Source organism: Rhinoraja longicauda, chromosome 44 (assembly GCF_053455715.1).
Source record: "Rhinoraja longicauda isolate Sanriku21f chromosome 44, sRhiLon1.1, whole genome shotgun sequence".
Classification (NCBI taxonomy): domain Eukaryota; kingdom Metazoa; phylum Chordata; class Chondrichthyes; order Rajiformes; family Arhynchobatidae; genus Rhinoraja; species Rhinoraja longicauda.
In genome coordinates, this window is record NC_135996.1 from 2490716 (window position 1) to 2517385 (window position 26670).

General features: G+C 49.6%; 1 protein-coding gene across 1 annotated transcript in view; it reads right to left on the reverse strand.

Annotated features, from left to right (window-relative positions):
* Nucleotides 1-26670, reverse strand: part of ubqln4 (ubiquilin 4) — a 100599-nt gene that overhangs the window by 26139 nt on the left and 47790 nt on the right. The window contains exons 4-5 of the mRNA XM_078431902.1: nucleotides 25526-25788; nucleotides 3212-3370 (exon numbers count right to left, since the gene is read on the reverse strand). Of these exons, the coding sequence (XP_078288028.1) occupies nucleotides 3212-3370; nucleotides 25526-25788 (422 nt within the window). The remainder of the gene's footprint in view (nucleotides 1-3211; nucleotides 3371-25525; nucleotides 25789-26670) is intronic.

Sequence of the window (26670 nt, forward strand, 5' to 3'; positions counted from 1 at the left end):
CCCCTCATCCCTCCAAACTTAATAACATGCAAATAACACACAATAACAAACCAACTCCACAATGGTGTAGTTGATTACTCGACAGTGTTGAACTATTGCACCCCACTGTAATGCAAGTAGATTGCATTGCCCAGTACTTAGCATCATGCAGTCACATGGCACAGAAACACTTCCCTATCGTCACTAACCCCAGTTACAGCACTTGGCCCATCATCTACTAGAAACCACCCCATTAACAGAGAGAGAGAGAGAGAGAGAGAGAGCAGTCCCGAGCTACTCTCCACCTCATTGGAGACCCTCGGACTATCTTTAATCGGACTTTACCTCGCACTAAACGTTATTCCCTTCATCATGTACCTGTACACTGTGGACGGCTCGATTGTCATCATGTATAGTCTTTCCGCTGACTGGTTAGCACACAACAAAAACATTTCACTGTACCTCGGTGCAGGTGACAATGTACTAAGCTAAACTACTATGCCTTAACAATGCAACTGCTTGTCCAAAGCAGCTCGAATTATGCCAGTCTCAGCCTCCCACACCATTGAAGATTTTAACCACCCTCTGATGCCCTCTATATTTCCTACTTCGACATTAAATCCATGTCTTCTAGTCTTAGACATCTCTGTCATGAATAAAGGTTTCTGGTGAGACCAAGCGTAGACTAGGCAACCTTTGTGCTGAACATTTGAACCAAGGCCTGCTGGATCTCCCGGTTGCTAACCATTTTAACCCCTCTTGCCATTCCCACACTGACCTTTCTGTCCTGGGCCTTCTCCATCGCCAGAGTAAGGCCGCACGCAAAAGGGAGGAACAGAACGTCATGCTCTTATAACCCAACCGTATGAACATCAATTTTGAGTTACACCACCCTCCCCTTCTCTCTTTCCTGTGTCCCCACACCCTAGTGTTTACCTATTTCTCCTCCTAACCTGCCCCTCATGGGGCGGCACAGTGGCGTAGCAATAGAGTTGCTGCCTCTCACAGCGTGAGAGACTGGGGTTCGATCCTGACCACGGGTGCTGACTGTATGGAGTTTGTACGTTCTCCCTGTGGCCACATGAGTTTTCCCTGGGTGTTCCGGTTGCCTCCCATGCTCCAAAGACGTGCAGGTTTATAGGTTAATTGGCTTCGGTTAAAAAACTGTAAATTGTTCCAAGTGTGTAGAATAATAATAATATAGATTCAGATAACTCTGTATCTCTAAAGTCTCCCCCCCCCCTCCATCCATATCCCTCCCTCTGGCTTTACATTTCACTCCTCTTATCAAACAGAATTTTGTCTCCTTTTCACCCCACGCCCATTCCTCCATCTGCCTATCAAACACACTCTCCAAAGATGAACAGGTATGTAGGTAAATCAGCTTGGTAAATGTAAAAATTGTCCCTAGTGTGTGTAGGATAATGTTAATATGCGGGGATCGCTGGTCGGTGCAGACTCGGGCCGAAGGTGTGTCTCTAAACTAAAGTAAACTAAATCCCCAGTCTGAAGAAGGGTCTCCACCTGAAACGTCACCCATTCCTTCTCTCCAGAGATGCTGCCTGACCCGCTGAGTTACTCCAGCATTTTGTGTCTACCCCCTTGGCTGTATCCACCCATCACTTACCAGGCTTCGTCTCGCCCCATCTCTTTCAGCTATCTCCCTCCTACTCCAAGGGTCCCAACCCAAAGCGTTATCTGCCCATTCCCTCCAGATGCTGCCTGACCCACTAAGCATTTTGTGCCTCTCAATTTTGCACTCCAAGAGTCATAGTCATAGACTCAGCCTGGCAACTGGCCCTTCGGCCCAACTTGCCTACATCAGCCAACATGTCCCATCTACACTAGTCCCACTCACCTGCATTTTGTCCATGTCCCTCCAAACCTGTCCTATCCATGTAGGGTAATGATAACTGTTTCTAAAATGTTGCAATAGTCCCTGCCTCAACTACCTCCTCTGGCAGCTCATTCCATACACCCACCACCCTCTGTGTGAAAAGCTACCCCTCGTATTCTTATTAACCCCCCCCCGTCCTCCTTAAACCTATGTCCCCTGGTCCTCTATCATGTCCTTCCTACAGCCACCTCCACTCCATGATGAAGAAACCCAGCCTCTCCCCTCTCTGCACACAATCGAAGTGTACTCTGCAAATGTACACCAGTCACACATGTTCCCCATAGTACTGAATCTACATTATTCAGTGCAAACAAGGAACTGCCAATGCTGGCTTACAGGAAAGGACACAGAGTGCTGGAGTAACTCAGCGGATCAGGCAGCATCTCTGGAGAACGGATAGGTGACGATTCGGGTTGGGACCCTTCGTCAGACCCCTCTACCCCATTAGTCGGAAAAAGGGTGACGACCCAAAACGTCACCTATCCATGTTCTCCACAGATGCTGCCTGATTGGCCGAGTTACTCCAGCACTGTGTGCCCTGTTTTTAGTTTAGTTTCGAGGTACAGTGCGGAAACAAGCTCTTCAGTCTACCGAGTCCGCAGCGACCAACGATCGCCACACATTAACACAATCCTACACACACTAGGGACAATTTATGTTTATATCATGCTAATTATCCTACAAACATGTATGCCTTTGGAGTGTGGGAGGAAACCGAAGATCTCGGAGAAACCCCACGCAGCTAATGGGGTGAACGTATAAACTCCATACAGAAAGCATCCGTAGTCGGTATCGATCCTGGGTCCCAGGCACTGTAAGTGCTGTAAAGCAGCAACTCTGTTCTCTCCATTATACAGTGACAGACTCATCCCCAAATTGAAGGAACAGCATCTCATATTTCGTTTGGGCAGCTTACAGCCCACTGGCATGAATAACTTCAGGTAGCTCCGGCATGAATATTGATTTCTCTAACTTCAGGTAGCTCCGGCATTCCCTCTCTCTCTATCCCTCCCCCACCTAAGTCGCACCAGCTTCTCGTTTTCACCCAGCAAACAGCTACCAATGGTGCTGCACTAATGCAGGAGAGGTTTGGGCCCAACAGGTCCACTTGGTCCGCTTGTTCTTTATATCTCTCTACATCATCGCCTATCTATCTCGTTTCCCTTATCCCTAACCAGTCTGAAGAATGGTCTCGACCCCAAATGTCACCCATTCCTTCTCTCCAGGGATGCTGCCTATCCCGCTTTTTGTGTCTGTCCTCGGTTTAAACTAGCATCCGTAATTGCTTCTTACACATTGAGACTGTGATGTTGCCGTTGTGGCTGTGGAAGCTACCTGTTCCCTGGCCGCACTGAACATGGGCTCCTGGATGTCGGTGTACATGCGTCGAAGAGCGTTATAGCCGCCAGGGATGCTCTCCAGGTTGCTGAGCGCCCGGTCCTGATTCCTCATCATCTCCTGCATCATGGCCGGGTTCCGGGCCAGTTCCATCGTCTGCACACAGTCAAAATAAAGGAGAAGCTCTGTGTTATTCAACAGTTCGGTAGAGGCAGGTCATAGAGTCATAGAGTGATACAGCATGGAAACAGGCCCTTAGCCCAATTGCCCACACCGGCCAACATGTCCCAGCTACACTAGTCCCACTTGTCTGCACTTCGTCCATATCCCTCCAAACTTTTTTTTTTATTTTAGAGATACAGCGCGGAAACAGGCCCACCGAGTCCACGCCGCCCAGCGATCCACACACACTAACACTATCCTACACACACTAGGGACAATTTTTACATTTGCCCAGTCAATTAACCTACTGTACGTCTTTGGAGTGTGGGAGGAAACCGAAGATCTCGGAGAAAACCCACGCAGGTCACGGGGAGAACGTACAAACTCCGTACAGACGGCGCCCGTAGTCAGGATCGAACCTGAGTCTCCGGCGCTGCATTCGCTGTAAGGCAGCAACTCTACCGCTGCGCCACCGTGTAGCTGTCTGTTTCTTAAACGTTGGGATAGTCCCAGCCTCAACTACCTCCCCTGGCAGCTCGTTCCATACACCCACCACCTTTTGTGTGAAAAAGGTGCCCCTCAGATTCCTATGAAATCTTTTCCCCTTCTCCTTGAACCTATGTCCTCTGTTTCTCAATTCCCCTACTCTGGGCAAGAGACACTGTGCGTTTACCCGATCTATTTCTCTCGGTACGATAACAGCATTTCAAAGACACTTGGACAGGTAGACAGAAAACGCTGGAGTAACTCAGCGGGACAGGCAGCATCGCTGGAGAGAAGGAATGGGTGACGTTTTAGGGCAAGACCCTCCTCCAGAGATGCTGCCTGTCCCGCTGAGTTACTCCAGCACTTTGTGTTTATCTTCGGTTTAAACCAGCATCTGCAGTTCCTCCCTACACACTTGGACAGATAGATGGATAGGAAAGGTTGAGAGGGATTTGGGCCAAACCCACACAAATAGGACTAGCTTAGATGGGGTATCTTGGTCAGTATGGACAAGTTAGGCCGGAGGGCTAGTTTCCATGCTGTATGACTAATAATCGTGTGTGTACATAGACCTCGGGGGAGATAGCATAAGTAAACATGAAGCTTTGAAACTCGAGTCGATCCAGTTTACACTCCAAACCCAAATGCTGCACACAAGGGAAATAAGAAGTAAAACCGATAAGACTCTGCGGGTCAGGCAGCATCTCCAAAGGAAGAAGCAGTGGGTATCACGGAGGTAGAATTGCTGCCTAACATTGCCAGAGATCCGGGTTTCAATCCTGACTGCGGGGAGTTTGTACACTCTTCCTGTGACTGCATGGGTTTTCTCCAGGTGTTCCAGTTTCTTTCCACACTCCAAAGATGTACAGGCTTGTAGGCAATTAACTTTGTAAAAAGAACTGCAAATTGTCCCTGGTGTGTAGGATAGGATAGTGCTAGTGCATGGGTGATCGCTGGACAGCACTTATAAAGTTTACATTTTAAGCAGTTAGAAACATAGAAAATAGATGCAGTAGGCCATTCGGCCCTTTGAGCCAGCACTGCCATTCAATATGATCATCCAAAATCAGTACCCCGTTCCTGCTTTTTCCCCATATCCTTTGATTCCGTTAGCCCTAAGAGCTAAATCTAACTCTCTCTTGAAAGCATACAGTGAATTGGCCTCCACTGCCTTCTGTGGCAGAGAATCCCACAGATTCACAACTCTCTGGGTGAAAAAGTTTATCCTCATCTCAGTCCTAAATGGCCTACCCCTTATTCTTAAACTGTGACCCCTGGTTCTGGACTCCCCCAACATCGGGAACATTTTTCCTGCATCTAGCCTGTCCAATCCCTTAAGAACTTTATATGTTTCTATAAGATCCCCTCTCATCCTTCTAAATTCCAGTCCAGTCGACCCATTCTTTCCTCATATGTCAGTCCCACCATAGAAACATAGAAAATAGGTGCAGGAGTAGGCCATTCGGCCCTTCGAGCCTGTACGCACCGCCATTCAATATGATCATGGCTGATCATCCAACTCAGTATCCCGTACCTGCCTTCTCTCCATACCCCCTGATCCCTTTAGCCACAAGGGCCACATCTAACTCCCTCTTAAATATAGCCAATGAACTGGCCTCAACTACCTTCTGTGGCAGAGAATTCCACACTCACCACTCTGTGTGAAGAAATGTTTTCTCATCTCGGTCCTAAAAGACTTCCCCCTTATCCTTAAGCTGTGACCCCTTGTTCTGGACTTCCCCAACATCGGGAACAATCTTCCCGCATCTAGCCTCTCCAACCTCTTAAGAATTTTATATGTTTCAATAAGATCCCCCCTCAGTCTTCTAAATTCCAGCGAGTATAAGCCTAGTCCATCCAGTCTTTCTTCATATGAAAGTCCTGCCATCCCAGGGATCAATCTGGTGAACCTATTATTCACAAAATGCTGTAGTGACTCAGCAGGTCAGGCAGCATCTCGGGAGAGAAGGAATGGGTGACGTTTCGGGTCGAGACCCTTCTCCAGACTGATGTCAGGGGGGCGGGACAAAGGAAGGATATAGGTGGAGACAGGAAGATAGAAGGAGATCTGGGAAGGAGGAGGGGAAGGGAGGGACAGAGGAACTATCTAAAGTTGGAGAAGTCGACGTTCATACCACTGGGCTGCAAACTGCCCAGGCGAAATATGAGGTGCTGTTCCTCCAATTTCCGGTGGGCCTCACTATAGCACTGGAGGAGGCCCATGACAGAAAGGTCAGACTGGGAATGGGAGGGGGAGTTAAAGTGCTCGGCCACCGGGAGATCAGTTTTGTTAATGCGGACCGAGCGCAGGTGTTCAGCGAAGCGATCGCAGAGCCTGCGCTTGGTTTCGCCGATGTAAATAAGTTGACATCTAGAGCAGCGGATGCAATAGATGAGGTTGGAGGAGGTGCAGGTGAACCTTTGTCTCACCTGGAAAGACTGTTTGGGTCCTTGGATGGAGTTGAGGGGGGAGGTAAAGGGACAGGTGTTGCATCTCGTGCGGTTGCTGGGGAAAGTGCCCGGGGTTGGGGTGGTTTGGGTAGGAAGGGACGAGTGGACCAGGGAGTTACGGAGGGAACGGTCTCTGCGGAACGCAGAGAGGGGAGGGGATGGGAAGATGTGGCCAGTGGTGGGGTCCCGTTGTAGGTGACGGAAATGTTGGTGGATGATATGTTGGATCCGTTGGCTGATGGGGTGGAAGGTGAGAACGAGGGGGATTCTGTCCTTGTTGCGAGTGGGGGGAGGGGGAGCAAGAGCGGAGCTGCGGGATGTAGAAGAGACCCTAGTGAGAGCCTCATCTATAATGGAGGAGGGGAAGCCCCGTTTCCTGAAGAAGGGACAAAGGAAGGATATAGGTGGAGACAGGAAGATAGAAGGAGATCTGGGAAGGAGGGGGGGGGGGGGGGTCACCCTGCAGCCTGCAGCCTCATAGCATCCTCCTCACAGCTCACTCTGCCACCCAGCTTTGTGTCATCCGCAAACCAGGAGATGTTAAATATTACTGTTTGCCAATGCTTCATCACAACTACCACTGAGGCAAGGGAGGCTGGCTTCTCTCTCCAGATGCTGTCTGACCTGCTGTATATTTTGGATGAGCAACTCAAAGCGCCCCACCCTGCCAAAGGTGACACCAAGCCCCATCAGTCCGCAGTTGCCAATAATTGCTGGCTGTGACTACCACTGATGACACAGCAAAATGAGGTGCAGGCAGCGGCCGGCTACATTAGGCTGTTGTTATAGCTGTACGAGATGGGTGGCATGGCACACAGCAGTAGAGTTGGGAGGCATGGTAGCACCTCGGTACAGTAGTTGCCTTACAGCGTTTACAGCGGCACGGACGCGGGTTCCATCCCGACTACGGGTACTGCCTGTACGGAGTTTGTACGTTCTTCCCGTGACTACGTGGGTTTTCTCAACGATCTTCAGTTTCCTCCCACACTCCAAAGACGTGCAGGTTTGTAGATTAATTGTCTACTTGGTATCAGTGAAAATTGTCCCTAGTGGGTGTAGATAGTGTTAATGTACGGGGATCACTGGTCGGTGTGGACTCGATGGACCGAAGGACCAGTTTCCGCGCTGTATCTCTAAACCAAAAGATATTGGGAAGGCTGCATTTGGGGGACTGTGTTTACTTTAGTTTGGAGATACAGGCCCTTCGGCCCATCGAACCCACACTAACCATTGATCACGAAACCATTGATTATCGAAACGTATAAGATTATTAAGGGGTTGGACACGTCAGAGGCAGGAAACATGTTCCCAATGTTGGGGGAGTCCAGAACAAGGGGCCACAGTTTAAGAATGAGGGGTCGGCTATTTAGAACGGAGATGAGGAAAAACTTTTTCAGTCAGAGTTGTGAATCTGTGGAATTCTCTGCCTCAGAAGGCAGTGGAGGCCAATTCTCTGAATGCACTCAAGAGAGAGCTAGATAGAGCTCTTAAGGATAGCGGAGTAAGGGGGTATGCGGAGAAGGCAGGAACGGGGTACTGATTGAGAATGATCAGCCAGGATCACATTGAATGGCGGTGCTGGCTCGAAGGGCTGAATGGCCTCCTCCTGCACCTATTGTCTATTGTCTATCACCCATTCACACATGTTCCATGTTTGTTCCACTTTCTCATCTATACCATGCAGACTAGGGGCAATTTACAGAAGCCAATTAACCTAAGCACCGCACGTTTTGGGAATGAGAGAGGAATCTGGAGGAAACGCATGTGGTTACAAGGAGAACCTGCACGCTCTACAGACAGTACCCAACGTCAGGATTGAACCTTTGTCTCTGGCACAGTGAGACCACTGCAACACTGTACCCAACCATGTCGAGTTCTAGCCTTCCTGCTGTGGGAAGGATGTTATTAAATTGGAAAGGGTGCAAAAGAAATGCAAGAACTTTACCGGACCTGCAGCCTTTGAGTTATAAGGGGCGGCAGGACAGGCTTGGAATTTGATTCCCAGGAGTATGGGAGGCAGAGGGATGGCCTTATCAAGATTGACACGGTCATGAAAGCCATAGATAAAATTAGTAGCCACTGTCGTTCCCCCAGGGTACGGGTGGCGAAAGCTGGAGGGCATAGGATCAAGCTGGGAAGAAAGAGATTTAAAGGGAACTTAACGGGGCAACTTTCTCCATACAGAGGATGGTGAGTTTATGGAACAGGCTGCCCAGAGGAAGTAGCAGAGGCAGATACAACTGATTCGTGCGGGTGTCAGGGTTGTGGGGAGAAGGCAGGAGAATGGGGTTGAGAGAGAAAGATAGATCAGCCATGATTGAATGGCAGAGTAGACTTGATGGGCTGAATGGCCTTATTCTGCTCCTTTCACATATGAACTTATAATTACCTTTAAAAGACACCTGGACAGGTGCATGGATTGGACATGTTTGGTGATATATAGGCCAGGTGCAGGTAAATGGGTTAGCTTGGTTAAGCAACTTGGTCGGCATGGATGAGCGAAGGGCCTGTTAACACGTTTTTATAGCTCCGTGACTCTCAGATTCATATTAACCCCTCTCTGGTGCGTGACTGATCAGGTAATCTGTATAAAATACGACTCACACCATTTCAATCTCTGCCCTTTGTCCAACAACTATCAAACCCCCTTTGCCTGTGTTCACCTATTACTGCAGGAAAAAAGCTGCAGATGCTGGTTTAAATCGAAGGTAGACACTTAGCCCCGGAGTACCTCCAGTCTGAAGAAGGGTCTCGACCTGAAACGTCACCCATTCCTTCTCTCCCGAGATGCTGCCTGTCCCTGCTGAGTTACTCCAGCATTTTGTGTCTATCTTCACCTATTACTGGCCATTCTCTGTCCTCTTTCCCAACTTTCTTTCTTATTTCCCCCACCTGCCCGCCCTCTCAATTAGTCTGGAGAAGGGCCCTGAACCGAAACGTCACCTATACATGTCCTCTAGAGATGCTGCCTGACCCACTGAGTTACTCCAGCACTCTGTGAAACGTCACCTATACATGTCCTCCACAGATGCTGCCTGACCCACTGAGTTACTCCAGCACTCTGTGAAACGTCACCTATACATGTCCTCCACAGATGCTGCCTGACCCACTGAGTTACTCCAGCTATTTGTGTCTTTCTTTTGTACAAACCAGGGCTCAGATTAGACCCAATGAATGAAACAGTCCCTTACAAATGCAATTGGTTATGCCCGATTCTCACGGGATCCCATTGTCTGAGACACTTAAATTCCACCCAGTAACTGTATCCTGAAAAACAAACTTCCATAGAATCAGAGAATACAGTGTGGAAACAGGCCCTTTTGCCCAACTTGCCCACACCTACCAATAAGTCCTACCCACACCTGTCCCACTTGCCTGCGTTTGGTCCATCTCCGTCCAAACCTCTCGTATCCATATACCTGTCTAATTGTTTCTTAAACGTTGCCATAGTACCTGCCTCAACTACTTCCTCTAGTATAAGAAAATAACTGCAGATGCTGGTACAAATTGATTTATTCACAAAATGCTGGAGTAACCCAGCAGGTCAGGCAGCATCTCGGGAGAGGAGGAATGGGTGACGTTTCGGGTCGAGACCCTTCTTCAGACTGATGTCGGGGGTGGGACAAAGGAAGGATATAGGTGGAGACAGGAAGATAGAGGGAGATCTGGGAAGGAGGAGGGGAAGGGAGGGACAGAGGAGCTATCTGAAGTTGGAGAAGTCGACGTTCATACCACCGGGCCGCAAACTGCCCAGGCGAAATATGAGGTGCTGCTCCTTCCATGCACCCACCAACCTTTGCGTGAAAAAGCTATCCCTCAGATTCCTATGAAATCTTTCCCCCTTGACCTTAAACCCATGCCCTCTGGTCATCGATTCCCTCACTCTGGGCAAGAGACTCTGTGCATCCACTCGATCTATTCCTGTCAGGATCACCCCACATCCTCCTGCGCTCCAGGGAATAGAGTCCCAGCCTGGTCAACCGCTCCCTCCAGCTCAGATCCTGGAGTCCTGGCAACTTCCTTGTAAATGTTTTCTAGTTCATTCTGCAACGTTGGCAAGGTCTATACTGATTTGCCACATCAGGCAAATCACATTTATGACAACAAATCATCCTCCAACATTTCCGTCACCTCCAACGGGACCCCACCACTGGCCATATCTTCCCACCCCCTCCCCTTTCTGCATTCCGCAGAGACCGTTCCCTCCGTAACTCCCTGGTCCACTCGTCCCTTCCCACCCAAATCACCCCATCCCAGGGCACTTTCCCCTGCAACCGCACGAGATGCAACACCTGTCCCTTTACCTCCCCCCTCAACTCCATCCAAGGACCCAAACAGTCTTTCCAGGTGAGACAGAGGTTCACCTGCACCTCCTCCAACCTCATCTATTGCATCCGCTGCTCCAGATGTCAACTTCTTTACATCGGCGAAACCAAATGCAGGCTTGGCGATCGTTTCGCTCAACACATTCGCTCAGTCCGCGTTGGCCAAACTGATCTCCCGGTGGCCGAGCACTTTAACTCCCCCTCCCATTCCCAGTCTGACCTTTCTGTCATGGGCCTCCTCCGGTGCCATATTGAGGCCCACCGGAAATTGGAGGAACAGCACCTCATATTTCGCCTGAGCAGCTTGCAGCCCAGTGGTATGCACATCGACTTCTCCAACTTTAGATAGTTCCTGTCCCTCTCTTCCCTTCCCCTTCTCAGTTCTCCCACTGTCTTCCTGTCTCCATCTATATCCTTCCTTTGTCCCGCCCCCCTGACATCAGTCTGAAGAAGGGTCTCGACCAGAAACGTCACCCATTCCTTCTCTCCTGAGATGCTGCCTGACCTGCTGAGTTACTCCAGCATTTTGTGAATAAATACATTCGATTTGTACCAGCATCTGCAGTTATTTTCTTATACAATTATTGCCTGATGTGATGCCTTGGAAGAAGCTGCCAGATCACTTCAGAGTACTTAAAGTCAAAGGGAGTGTGGGCAGAGGACATTAGTTTATCTTGGCATGATGTTTTAGTTTAGTTCTAGTTTTAGAAACAGGCCCTTCGGCCCACCGGGTCCACACTGACCAGCGATTCCCGCATATTTAACACTATCCTACACACACGAAGGACAATTTTTACATTTGCCAAGCCAATTAACCGACAAACCTGCACGTCTTTGGAGTGTGGGATGAAACTGAAGATCACAGAGAAAACCCACGCAGGTCACGGGGAGAAGGTACAAATTCCGTACAGACAGCGCCCGTAGTCGGGATAGAACCCGGGTCTCCGGCGCTGCAAAGCAGCAACTCTGCCGCTGTGCCACCCGTGTTCAGCAGGGACATTGTGGGCCGAAGGGCCTGTTTATGCACAGCACTGTTCTGTGTTAACATGTGGAGTCACATACAGGAGAGTGTGGGATCCACTAACACGCCCAGGACTCTTCCTGGGGGGATTGTCCGTGCTCAGCAGAAACGGATTGCAAGCAAGCACTACATGCGCTTCTCAATGCATTCACTCCGTTTTTAGCAATGAATGTTTCCTCCTCATGAGAGGAACAGAGTCTCTTGCCCAGAGTATGGGGAATAGAGAATCAGAATGTTTAAGTTGAGGGGGAAAGATTTAGCAGGAGCCTAAGGGGTAACTTTTTCACACAAAGGGCGATGGGCGTACGGAACGAGCTGCCAGAGGAGGTAGTTGAGGCAAGCACTATCGCAAAGTTTAAGAAACATTTAGACAGGTGTATGGATAGGACAGGTTTGGAGGGATATGGGCCAACACAGGCAGGTGGGACTCGTGTAGATGAGACATGTTGGCCGGTGTGGGCAAGTTGGGCCAAAGGGCCTGTTTCGACCCTGTAAGAGTATGACTAGCATCCTATTCATTAATTGAATAATTTATTGGTACAGCAGAAACAGACACTTCGGCCCACTGAGTCCGCGCCGAACTGTTCACACACTAGCTCTATGTTATCCCACTTTCTCATCCGCTCACTACACAATTTATAAGGCCAATTAACCTTCAGGATGGAGGAACCCACGCAGTGACAGGGAGAACATCCAAACTCCACACAGACAGACAGCACCCGAGGTCAGGATGGGACCAGGGTCTCTGGCACTGTGAGGCAGCGGCTCCACAACTGTGCCGCCCTACTTATTTTGAAAAGAGATTTCTTTGTGATATTTGGCTTTGACAGATCCATCTGGCAAACAGGTCTCCACTGTGCAGACTGGGTGCAATATGGTTGGTGAAGACGTGCTCTGTGAGTGGTGGAAGCCCCCTCTGCACAAACCCTTGGATGTGGGGAAACAGAGAAGAGTCCAACCCTGGTGAAAGCGGTCACTTCCCATGCAAAGTCCAGTTGCAATCACAGGACCACTGGGCGGCACGGTGGCGCAGCGGTAGAGTTGCTGCCTTACTGTGAATGCAGCGCCGGAGACTCAGGTTCGATCCTGACTACGGGCACCGTCTGTACGGAGTTTGTACGTTCTCCCCGTGACCTGCGTGGGTTTTCTCCGAGATCTTCGGTTTCCTCCCACACTCCAAAGACGTTCAGGTATGTAGGTTAATTGACTGGGTAATATGTAAAAATTGTCCCTAGCGTGTGTAGGATAGTGTTAGTGTGCTGAGAGACCTGCTGAGTCCAGGTAAAATTCTCAAAAAACCCTTTAAAAAAATGTTTGCACCCTTTCCAGTTTGATGGCGTCCATCTATAGAAGGGCGACCAGAACTGAAAATGGAACTTCCAACTTCAGCCTGACCACCGTTTAGTACAGCTGTACCCCGACATCCCAAGGCTGCTAGCTACTAACGTGCGCCCCATCCCCCATTGCAGAGGACTTTGCTGTGCTCCCAGTTTCCTATTGGGAACCGCAGCACTTCACAGAGTCACACAGCATGGACACTCAACTTGTCCATGTGCACAAAGATACCCCATCTGCACACTATTCCTAATTCAAGAAAATAACTGCAGATGCTGGTACAAATCGAAGGTATTTATTCACAAAATGCTGGAGTAACTCAGCAGGTCAGGCAGCATCTCGGGAGAGAAGGAATGGGTGACGTTTCGGGTCGAGACACTTCTTCAGACTGATGTCAGGGGGGCGGGACAAAGGAAGGATATAGGTGGAGACAGGAAGACAGTGGGAGATCTGGGAAAGGGGTGGGGAAGAGAGGGACAGAGGAACTATCTAAAGTTGGAGAAGTCAATGTTCATACCGCTGGGCTGCAAGCTGCCCAAGCGAAATATGAGGTGCTGTTCCTCCAATTTCCAGTGGGCCTCACTATGGCACTGGAGGAGGCCCATGACAGAAAGGTCAGACTGGGAGTGGGAGGGGGAGTTGAAGTGCTCAGCCACCGGGAGATCAGGTTGGTTAAGGCGGACTGAGTGAAGGTGTTGAGCGAAGCGATCGCCGAGCCCGCGTTTGGTTTCGACGATGTAAAGAAGTTGACATCTAGAGCAGCGGATACAATAGATGAGGTTGGAGGAGATGCAGGTGAACCTCTGTCTCACCTGGAAAGACTGTTTGGGTCCTTGGATGGAGTTGAGGGGGGAGGTAAAGGGACAGGTGTTGCATCTCCTGCGGTTGCAGTGGAAAGTGCCCGGGGATGTGGTAGTTTGGGTAGGAAGGGACGAGTGGACCAGGGAGTTACGGAGGGAACGGTCTCTGCGGAACACAGAAAGGGGAGGGGATGGGAAGATGTGGTCAGTAGTGGGGTCCCGTTGTAGGTGACAGAAATGTTGGAGGATGATTTATTGGATACGCTGGCTGGTGGGGTGGAAGGTGAGAACGAGGGGGATTCTGTCCTTGTTACGAATGGGGGGAGGGGGAGCAAGAGCGGAGCTGCCGGATGTAGAAGAAACCCTAGTGAGAGCCTCATCTATAATGGATGAGGGGAAGCCCCGTTTCCTGAAGAATGAGGACATCTCTGACGCCCTAGTGTGGAACACCTCATCCGGAGCGCAGATGCGGCGTAGACGGAGGAATTGGGAGTAGGGGATAGACTTTTTGCAGGAGACAGGATGGGAAGAAGTGTAGTCCAGATAGCTGTGCGAGTCAGTGGGTTTATAGTAAATGTCCGTCACTAGTCTGTCTCCTGTGATGGAGATGGTGGGGTCCAGAAACAGTAGGGAGATGTCGGAGATAGTCCAGGTATATTTAAGGGCAGGATGGAAATTGGAAGTGAAGTGTATGAAGTCAGTGAGTTCTGCATGGGTACAAGAGGTAGCACCAATGCAGTCGTCGATGTAGCGGAGGTAGAGTTCGGGGATGGGGCCGGTGTACGTCTGGAACAGGGATTGTTCGATGTACCCGACAAAGAGGCAGGCATAGCTAGGGCCCATGCGAGTGCCCATAGCTACGCCTCTGGTTTGGAGGAAGTGGGAGGAGTCAAAGGAGAAGTTGTTGAGGGTAAGAACCAGCTCTGCTAGGCGGAGGAGAGTGTTGGTCGATGGGGATTGGCTGGTTCTACGGTCGAGGAAGAAACGGAGGGCTTCGGGACCATCCTTGTGGGGGATGAAATTGTAGAGTGACTGGACATCCATGGTAAAGATGAGGGAGTGGGGGCCTGGGAACCGGAAGTTATCGAGGAGATGGAGAGCATGTGAGGTGTCTTGGACGTAGGTGTGGAGGGATTTGACCAGGGGGGATAGGATGGAGTCGAGGTAGGTGGAAATAAGTTCGGTGGGACATGAACAGGCAGAAACAATGGGTCTGCCGGGACAGTTCTGTTTATGGATTTTAGGTAGGAGGTAGAATCGGGCCGTGCGGGGCTGGGGAACTATACGTTTCGAGGCATTAGAGGGTAGAGCACCGGAAATGGTGAGGTCCGTGATGGTGCTGATGATAAAGGTCTGGTGTTTGTCGGTGGGGTCATGGTCCAGGGATAAGTAGGAAGAGGTGTTTCAGAGTTGTCGTCTGGCCTCGGTCCGGTAGAGGTCAGCACGCCAGACTACCACAGCCCCTCCCTTGTCAGCGGGTTTGATGATTGTTGCGGAGTGAGTGGAGGGCTGCACGTTCAGGAGGGGAGAGGTTAGAGTTAGTCAGGGGAGTGGAGAATTTGAGGCGGTTGATGTCACGACAGCAGTTGGAGATGAACAGTTCTAGTGAGGGTAGTTGGCCAACCGGGGGAGGGGTCCAAGAGGAGGGGGTCCGCTGGAGACGGGATCATCAGTGGGGGTCCGCTGGAGACGGGATCATCAGTGGGGGGTGAGGACTCCTTCCCATGGAAAAAGGCTCGGAGGTGGAGGCGACGGAAGATGAGCTCCACATCATGGCGGACCCGGAACTCGTTGATGTTGGGGGCGGAGGGGAACAAAGGTAAGGCCTCAGCTGAGGACAGACCATTCGGTGTCTGAAAGGGGGAGGTCAGGGGGGATGGTGAACACCCGGCAAGTGTGGGGGTTGGAGTCGGATGGGGGCAGATTGAGGTGGAGGGAATGTATAGTGAGGGGGTGGTAGGTTAACAGAGCAGAGGGGGGCATGAGGACCGATGTGGGGAGTAGCTAGGGTCGCCTGGCTAGAGGGGGAAGGGGGAGACCCAGTGGAAACCTTGCTGTGGTTACCTATAATAGGGGGTGGGCAGTAGGACCCAGCGGTGCTGTGGGATTTCCCTCTCCCTCTTTCTTCCTGTCTCCACCTATATCCTTCCTTTGTCCAGCCCCCCTGACATCAGTCTGAAGAAGGGTCTCGACCCAAAACGTCACCCATTCCTTCTATTCCTAGTTCCCTGTATTTGGCCCTTATCGCTCTAAGCCTATCCTATCCATGTACCTGTCCAAATGTTGTTTAAATGTCATGATAGGACGTGCCTCAACTACCTCATCCGGCAGCTCATTCCGTACACCCACCACCCACTGTGTGAAAAAAATCCCCCCCCCCCCCATCAGGTTCCTATTCAATCATTACCCCTGTCACCTGAAACCTATGTCCTCTGTAGGAAAAAGAACTGCAGATGCTGGTTTAAATTGAAGGTAGACACAAAATGCTGGAGTAACTCAGCGGGTCAGGCAGCATCCTGGGAGAGAAGGAATGGGTGACGTTTCGAGACCTTTCTTCAGACTTCTATTCCTTTTCTCCAGAGAGGATGCCTGACCCGTTGAATTACACCAGCATTTTGTGTCCATCTTCGGTGTAAACCAGCATCTGCAGTTCTCCAGAAATGCTGCCCGACCTGCCGAGTTAAACCTGAACCTTGTCTTTTTTTTGTAAAATAAAGGTGCAGGGCCATTGATCCCATTCTGTATCCTTTATTCTTTACCTGTACACTGTGGATGCCTCGATTGTAATCCTGTAGTGTACAAACATAGTCGCTGACTGCATAGCACAACAAAAGAGCTTTTCACTGTACCTCAGTACACGTGACAGTAACACTCTAAACTAGCATCAGTGGGACCGCACTCACGCAACACGTGACAGTAACACTCTAAACTAGCATCAGTGGGACCGCATTCACGCAACACATGACAGAAACACTCTAAACTAGCATCAGTGGGACCACACTCACGCATCATGTGGTGTACCTCGACTTTCAGAAAGCCTTCGACAAGGTTCCACATTGGAGATTAGTGGGCAAAATTAGAGCACATGGTATTGGGGGTAGGGTACTGACATGGATAGAAAATTGGTTGACAGACAGAAAGCAAAGAGTGGGGATAAATGGGTCCCTTTCAGAATAGCAGGCAGTGACTAGTGGGGTACCGCAAGGCTCGGTGCTGGGACCGCAACTATTTATAATATTCATTAATGACTTGGATGAAGGGATTAAAAGTACCATTAGCAAATTTGCAGATGATACAAAGCTGGGTGGTAGTGTGAACTGTACTGATTGAGAATGATCAGCCATGATCACATTGAATGGTGGTGCTGGCTCGAAGGGCCGAATGGCCTATTCCTGCACCTATTGTCTAAAAAAAACACGTGACAGTAACACTCATAATTTAGCATCAGTGGGACCGCACTCAGGCAACACGTGACAGTAATAGTTAATAGACAATCGACAATAGGAGCAGGAGGAGGCCATTCGGCCCTTCGAGCCAGCACCGCCATTCAATGTGATCATGGCTGATCATTCTCAATCAGTACCCTGTTCCTGCCTTCTCCCCATACCCCATGACTCCGCTATTCTTAAGAGCTCTATCTAGCTCTCTCTTGAATGCATTCAGAGAATTGGCCTCTAGTGCCTTCTGAGGCAGAGAATTCCACAGATTCACAACTCTCTGACTGAAAAAGGTTTTCCTCATCTCAGTTCTAAATGGCCGACCCCATATTCTTAAACTGTGGTCCCTTGTTCTGGACTCCCCCAACATTGGGAACATGTTTCCTGCCTCTAACGTGACCATCCCCTTAATAATCTTATACGTTTCGATAAGATCTCCTCTCATCCTTGTAAATTCCAGTATATAAAAGCCTAGTCGCTCCAGTCTTTCAACATATGACAGTCCCGCCATTCCGGGAATTAACCTAGTAAACCTACGCTGCACGCCTTCAATAGCAAGAATATCCTTCCTCAAATTTGGAGACCAAAACTCCACACAGTACTCCAGGTGTGGTCTCACTAGTGCCCTGTACAACTGCAGAAGGACCTCTTTGCTCCTATACTCAACTCCTCTTGCTATGAAGGCCAACATTCCATTGGCTTTCTTCACTGCCTGCTGTATCTGCATGCTTCCTTTCAGTGACTGATGCACTAGGACACCCAGATCTCGTTGTACGTCCCCTTTTCCAAACTTGACACCATTCAGATAATACTCTGCCTTTCATATTCTTACCAGCAAAGTGGATAACCTCACACATATCCACATTAAACTGCATCCCCCATGCATTCGCCCACTCACACGAACTGTCCAAGTCACCCTGCAACCTCATAGCATCTTCCTCACAGTTCACACTACCACCCAGCTTTGTATCATCTGCAAATTTGCTAATGGTACTTTACCATTAAGTGGTACTTTACCACTTTAAGACTCTAAACTAGCATCAGTGGGACCATATTCATGCAACACGTGACAGTAACACTCTAAACGAGCATCCGTGGGACCGCACACACGCAACACGTGACAGTAACACTCTAAACTAACATCCGTGGGACCGCACACACGCAACACGTGACAGTAACACTCTAAACTAATATCCGTGGGACCGCACTCACGCAACACGAGACAGTAACACTCTAAACTAGCATCAGTGGGACCGCACACACGTGACAGTAACACTCTAAATTAGCATCAGTGGGACCGCACTCTGTCACACGTGACAGTAACACGCCAAACTAGCATCAATGGAAACGCCCTCACAGAACACGTGACATTAAACAATCTAAATTAACATCAGTGGAACCGCACTCACGCAACACGTGACAGTAACACTCTAAACTAGCATCAGTGGGACCACACTCACGCAACACGTGACAGTAACACTCTAAACTAGCATCCGTCGGACTGCACTCACTCAACACGTCACAGAAACACGCTAAACTTGAATCAGTGGGACCACACTCACGCTACATGTGACAGTAACACGCCAAACTTGCATCAGTGGGATCGGACTCACGCAACACGTGACAGTAACACTCTAAACTAGCATCAGTGGGACCGCACTCACGCAACACGTGACATTAACAATCTAAATTAGTATCAATCGAACCACACCCTGTCACACGTGACAGTAACACTCTTAAGCTAGCATCAGTGGGACCGCACACACGCAACACGTGAAAGTAACGCTCTAAACTAGCATCAGTCGGACCATACTCACGCAACACGTGACAGTAACACTCTAAACTAGCATCAGTGGGACTGCACCCTGTCACACGTGACAGTAACACTCCAAACTAGCATCAGTGGGACCGCACTCACGCATCATGTGACCGTAACACGCTAAACTAGCATCAGTGGGACCGCACTCACGCAACACGTGACAGTAACACTCTAAATTAGCAAAAGTGTGACCGCACTCACGCAACACGTGACAGAAACACGCTAAACTTGCATCAGTGGAACCACACTCACGCAACACGTGACAGTAACACGCCAAACTAACATCAGTGGGACCAGACTCACGCAACACGTGACAGTAGCACTCTAAACTAGCATCACTGGCAACACGTGAAAGTAACACTCTAAACTAGCATCAGTCGCACCGCACAGACGCAACACGTGACAGCAACACTCTAAACTAGCATCCGTGGGACTACACTCACGCAACACGTGACAGTAACACACTAAACTAGCAACAGTGAGGCCGTACTCTGTCACACGTGACAGTAACACTCTAAACTAGCGTCAGTCGGACCGTACTCAAGCATCATGTGACCGTAACACGCTAAACTTGCATCAGTGGGACCACACTCACGCAACACGTGACTGTAACACTCTAAACTAGCACCAGTGGGACCGGACTGGCAACACGTGACAGTAACACTCTAAATTAGCATCAGTGGGACTGCACTCACGCAACACGTAACAGTAACACTCTAAACCAGCATCCGTGGGACCGTACTCACGCAACACGTGACAGTAAACAATCTAAATTAGCATCAGTGGGACCGCACTCCGTCACACGTGACTGTGACACTCTAAACTAGCATCAGTGGGACTGCACTCACGCAACACGTGACAGCAACACCCTAAACTAGCATCAGTGGGACCGCACTCATGCATCATGTGACCGTAACACGCTAAACTAGCATCAGTGGGACCGCACTCTGTCACACGTGACTGTAACACTCTAAACTAGCAAAAGTGTGACCGCACTCACGCAACACGTGACAGCAACACCCTAAACTAGCATCAGTGGGACCGCACTCACGCATCATGTGACCGTAACACGCTAAACTAGCATCAGTGGGACCGCACTCTGTCACACGTGACAGTAACACTCTAAACTAGCATCATTGGGACTGCATTCGCAACACATGACAGTAACACTCTCAACTTGCATCAGTGGGACCGCACACAGGCAACATGTGACCGTAACACGCTAAACTAGCATCAGTGGGACGGCACTCTGTCACACGTGACAGTAACACGCTAAACTAGCATTAGTGGGACCGCACTCACGCAACACGTGACAGCAACACTCTAAACTTGCATCAGTGGGACCGCACTCATTCATCATGTGACCGTAACACGCGTACCTTGCATCAGTGGGACCACACTCACGCAACACATGACAGTAACACGCCAAGCTATCATCAGTGGGACCACACTCACGCAACACGTGACAGTAACACGCCAAACTAACATCAGTGGGACCGGACTCACACAACACGTGACTGTAACACTCTACACCAGCATCAGTGGGACCGCACTCTGTCACACGTGACAGTAACACGCCAAACTAGCATCAGTGGGACCGCACTCACGCAACACATGACAGTAACACTCTAAATTAGCATCAGTGGGACAATACTCATGCAACACGTGACAGTAACAATCTAAGCTAGCATCAGTGGGACCGCACTCGCGCAACACGTGACAGTAATACTCTAAACTAGCATCAGTGGGACCACACTCACGTGACAGTAACACGCTAAACTTGCATCAGTGGGACCGCACTCACGCAACACGTGACAGTAACACTCTAAATTAGCATCAGTGGGACAATACTCATGCAACACGTGACAGTAACAATCTAAGCTAGCATCAGTGGGACCGCACTCACGCAACACGTGACAGTAACACTCTAAACTAGCATCAGTGGGACCGCACACACGCAACACGTGAAAGTAGCACTCTAAACTAGCATCAGTCGGACCATACTCACGCAACACGTGACAGTAACACTCTAAACTAGCATCAGTGGGACTGCACTCTGTCACACGTGACAGTAACATGCTAAACATGCATCAGTGGGACTGAACTCACGCAACACATCACAGAAACACGCTAAACTTGCATCAGTGGGACCACACTCACGCTACATGTGACAGTAACACGCCAAACTTGCATCAGTGGGACCGGACACACGCAACACGTGACAGTAACACTCTAAACTAGCATCAGTGGGACCACACTCACGCAACACGTGACAGTAACAATCTAAATTAGCATCATTCGAACCACACCCTGTCACACGTGACAGTAACACTCTAAACATGCATCAGTGGGACCGCACACACGCAACACATGACAGTAACACTCTAAACTAGCATCAGTGGGACCGCACTCACGCATCATGTGACCGTAACACGCTAAACTAGCACCAGTGGGACCGCACTCACGCAACACGTGACAAAAACACGCTAAACTTGCATCAGTGGAACCACACTCACGCAACACGTGACAGTAACACGCCAAACTAACATCAGAGGGACCAGACTCACGCAACACGTGACAGTAACACTCTAAACTAGCATCACTGGCAACACGTGAAAGTAACATTCTAAACTAGCATCGGTCGCACCGTACACACGCAACACGTGACAGCAACACTCTAAACTAGCATCCGTGGGACTACACTCACGCAACATGTGACAGTAACACACTAAACTAGCATCAGTGGGACTGCACTCACGCAACACGTGACAGCAACACTCTAAAAGTGGGACCGCACACACGCAACACGTGAAAGTAACTAGCATCAGTCGGACCATACTCACGCAACACGTGACAGTAACACTCTAAACTAGCATCAGTGGGACTGCACTCTGTCACACGTAACAGTAACACGCTAAACATGCATCAGTGGGACCGCACTCATGCAACACATGACAGTAACACTCTAAACTAGCATCAGTGGGACCGCACTCACGCATCATGTGACCGTAACACGCTAAACTAGCATCAATGGGACCGCACTCACGCAACACGTGACAGTAACACTCTAAACTAGCATCAGTGGGACCGCACTCACGCAACACGTCACAGAAACATGCTAAACTTGCATCAGTGGGACCACACTCACGCTACATGTGACAGTAACACGCCAAACTTGCATCAGTGGGATCGGACTCACGCAACACGTGACAGTAAAACTCTAAACTAGCATCAATCGAACCACACCCTGTCACACGTGACAGTAACACTCTAAGCTAGCATCAGTGGGACCGCACACACGCAGCACTTGAAAGTAACACTCTAAACTAGCATCAGTCGGACCATACTCATGCAACACGTGACAGTAACACTCTAAACTAGCATCCGTGGGACTACACTTACGCAACACGTGACAGTAACACACTAAATTAGCATCAGTGGGACTGCACTCACGCAACACGTGACAGTAACACTCTAAAAGTGGGACCGCACACACGCAACACGTGAAAGTAACACTCTAAACTAGCATCAGTCGGACCATACTCACGCAACACGTGACAGTAACACTCTAAACTAGCATCAGTGGGACTGCACTCTGTCACACGTGAGTAACACGCTAAACATGCATCAGTGGGACCGCACTCACGCAACACGTGACAGTAACACTCTAAATTAGCAAGTGTGACCGCACTCACGCAACACGTAACAGAAACACGCTAAACTTGCATCAGTGGAACCACACTCACGCAACACGTGACAGTAACACGCCAAACTAACATCAGTGGGACCAGACTCACGCAACACGTGACAGTAGCACTCTAAACTAGCATTACTGGCAACACGTGAAAGTAACACTCTAAACTAGCATCAGTCGCACCGCACACACGCAACACGTGACAGCAACACTCTAAACTAGCATCCGTGGGACTACACTCACGCAACACGTGACAGTAACATGCTAAACATGCATCAGTGGGACTGCACTCACGCAACACATCACAGAAACACGCTAAACTTGCATCAGTGGGACTGCACTCACGCAACACGTGACAGTAACACTAAAAGTGGGACCGCACACACGCAACACGTGAAAGTAACACTCTAAACTAGCATCAGTCGGACCATACTCACGCAACACGTGACAGTAACACTCTAAACTAGCATCAGTGGGACCGCACTCACGCAACACGTGAGAGTAACACGCCAAACCTGCATCAGTGGGACCAGACTCACGCAACACGTGACAGTAACACTCTAAACTAGCATCAATCGAACCACACCCTGTCACACGTGACAGTAACACTCTAAGCTAGCATCAGTGGGACCGCACACACGCAACACGTGAAAGTAACACTCTAAACTAGCACCAGTCGGACCATACTCACGCAACACGTGACAGTAACACTCTAAACTAGCATCAGTGGGACTGCACTCTGTCACACATGACAGTAACACGCTAAACATGCATCAGTGGGACTGCACTCACGCAACACGTGACAGTAACACTCTAAATTAGCAAAAGTGGGACCGCACTCACGCAACACGTGACAGTAACACGCCAAACTAACATCAGTGGGACCAGACTCACGCAACACGTGACAGTAACACTCTAAACTAGCATCAACACGTGAAAGTAACACTAAACTAGCATCAGTCGCACCGCACACACGCAACACGTGACAGTAACACTCTAAACTAGCATCCGTGGGACTACACTCACGCAACACGTGACAGTAACACACTAAACTAGCAACAGTGGGGCCGTACTCTGTCACACGTGACAGTAACACTCTAAACTAGTGTCATTGGGACTGTACTCACGCAACACGTGACAGTAAACACTCTAAATTAGCATCAGTGGAACCGCACTCTGTCACACGTGACTGTAACACTCTAAACGAAAAGGGGCGTGGCTGTGTTCTGCAGCTGCGGCTCACCGGCAGTCTCTCTGTCTTTTTGTTGTTTTTTGTCTATTGTCATCGTTTAATGTACGTTTTGTTCTATTTTTAACTCGGTGTATGTGGGGGGGTGGTGCGGGGGTTGGGGGAAACCTTTTTTTCTAATCTCTTCCTCAACGGAGATGCGACCTTTACCGTGTCGTATCTCCGTTCGCGCTACGGCCTAACATCGTGGAGTCGGCGGCCTCCAGCTGGGATCGACCTTGAAGACTCCGGTCGCAGTGGGAAACAGTGGGACCGCACTCACGCAACACGTGACAGTAACACTCTAAACTACCATCAGTGGGACCGCACTCAGGCAACACGTGACAGCAACACTCTCAACTAGCATCCGTGGGACCGCACTCTGTCACACGTGACAGTAACACACTTATCTAGCATCAGTGGGACCGCACTCACGCAACACGTGACAGTAACACTCTAAACTAGCATCAGTGGGACCGGACTGGCAACACGTGACAGTAACACTCTAAACTAGCATCAGTGGGACCGCACTCTCGCAACACAATTATCACAGTTGGACAGCACTCTTATAACACAAATATTACTGGGTTTGGTTTGGTTCAGTCTATTGTCACGTGTACCAAGATACAAAGAAAAGCTTTTGTTGTGTGCTAACCAGTCAGCGGAAAGACAATGAGTTCATATTGACAGGAGCAGAATTAAGCCATTCAGCACATCACGTCCACTCCGCCTTTCAATCATGGCTGATCTATCTCTCCCTCCTAACCCCATTTTCCTGCCTTCTCTCCATAACCCCTGACTCCCGTATAAGATCACAATCGAGCCATTCATGGTGTAGGAGTAGGGATTTAAAAGAATGGAGTGATTGTAATGCGTGATTGCAGATCCACTTTTTTCTAGAGATACAGCGCAGAAACAGGCCCTTCGGCCCACCGAGTCCACATCGACCAGCGCTCCCCGCACATTAACACTATCCTACACACACTAATCACACTTATACCAAGTGTACAAACCCAAGCCAATTGACTTCCAAACCTATACGTCTTTGGAGTATGGGAGGAATCCGAAGATCTCGGAGAAAACCCATCCGGTCACGGGGAGAACGTACAGACTCCGTACAGACAGCACCCGAGGTCAGGATGGAACCTGGGTCTCTGGCGCTGTGAGGCAGCAGCTCTACCACTGCCCATGTGAACAGTACTATGTTTACATAAGATAGACACAAATGCCGGAGTGACTCAGCAGGTCAGGCAGCATCTCTGGAGAGAAGGAAGGGGTGACGTTACGGGTCGAGACCCTTCTTCAGACAGATGTTTACATATTCTGTTGAGCTGCTGCAAGTAAGAATCTCCAAGGAAACCGGAGCACCCGGAGAAAACCCACACAGGTCACGGGGAGAGCTTACAAACTCCGTAAAGACAGCACCCGTAGTCAGGATGGAATCTGCGTCTCTGGCGCTACAACTCTACCGCTGCGCCACCTCTGTGACTAGCATACAAGAGTCGCCTGGGTTGGGTGCCAACTCTAGAGACAACCCACAAGGAAGCCGTCACCTGTCTCATGAGTTCGGGGTTGTTTAACATGTGGCTGATCTCCGGATTTCTCTCCATCAGCTGCTGCATCTGAGGGTTCGACATGATCATTTGCCTCATGAGGTCGGGGTTGGACATCATGTTTTGCACGAAGGGGTTCTCCATGATCTGCGCTAGCATGTCCGGGTTTGACATCAGCTGCCGCTGCATCTGCTGCTGCAGCTCCATGAAGTTTGCCGAGCCCATGCCCAGGCTCCCGAGGCCGGGAATGCCGCCGAATCCAGCTGGCGGAGAGAAAAATACAACCTGTCACAAACAAGCCATCACACAAACCAACCTCTCTTCCATTGACTCCATCTACACCTCACGCTGCCTCGGCAAGGCCAGCAGCATAATCAAGGACCAGTCTCACCCCGGTCACTCCCTCTTCTCCCCTGGGAATAATGCAGAGGTTGCAGGATCAATTTATTCCAAAGAGGTGGAAAGACTCTAAGGGGAGTAAGAGACACCTGTGGCTGATGAGGGAAGTCAGGGACAGCATAAAAATTAAGGAGAGGAAGTATAACATAGCAAAGAAGAGTGGGAAGACAGAGGATTGGGACTCTTTTAAAGAGCAACAAAAGTTAACTAAAAAGGCAATACGGGGAGAAAAGATGAGGTACGAGGGTAAACTAGCCAATAATATAAAGGAGGATAGCAAAAGTTTTTTTACGTACGTGAAGAGGAAAAAAATAGTCAAGGCAAATGTGGGTCCCTTGAAGACAGAAGCAGGGGAATTTATTATGGGGAACAAAGAAATGGCAGACGAGTTAAACCGTTACTTTGGATCTGTCTTCACTGAGGAAGATACACACAATCTCCCAAATGTTCTAGGGGCCGGAGAACCTAGGGTGATGGAGGAACTGAAGGAAATCCACATTAGGCAGGAAATGGTTTTGGGTAGACTGATGGGACTGAAGGCTGATAAATCCCCAGGGCCTGATGGTCTGCATCCCAGAGTACTTAAGGAGGTGGCTCTAGAAATAGTGGAAGCATTGGAGATCATTTTTCAATGTTCTATAGATTCAGGATCAGTTCCTGTGGATTGGAGGATAGCAAATGTTATCCCACTTTTTAAGAAAGGAGGGAGAGAGAAAACGGGGAATTATAGACCAGTTAGTCTGACA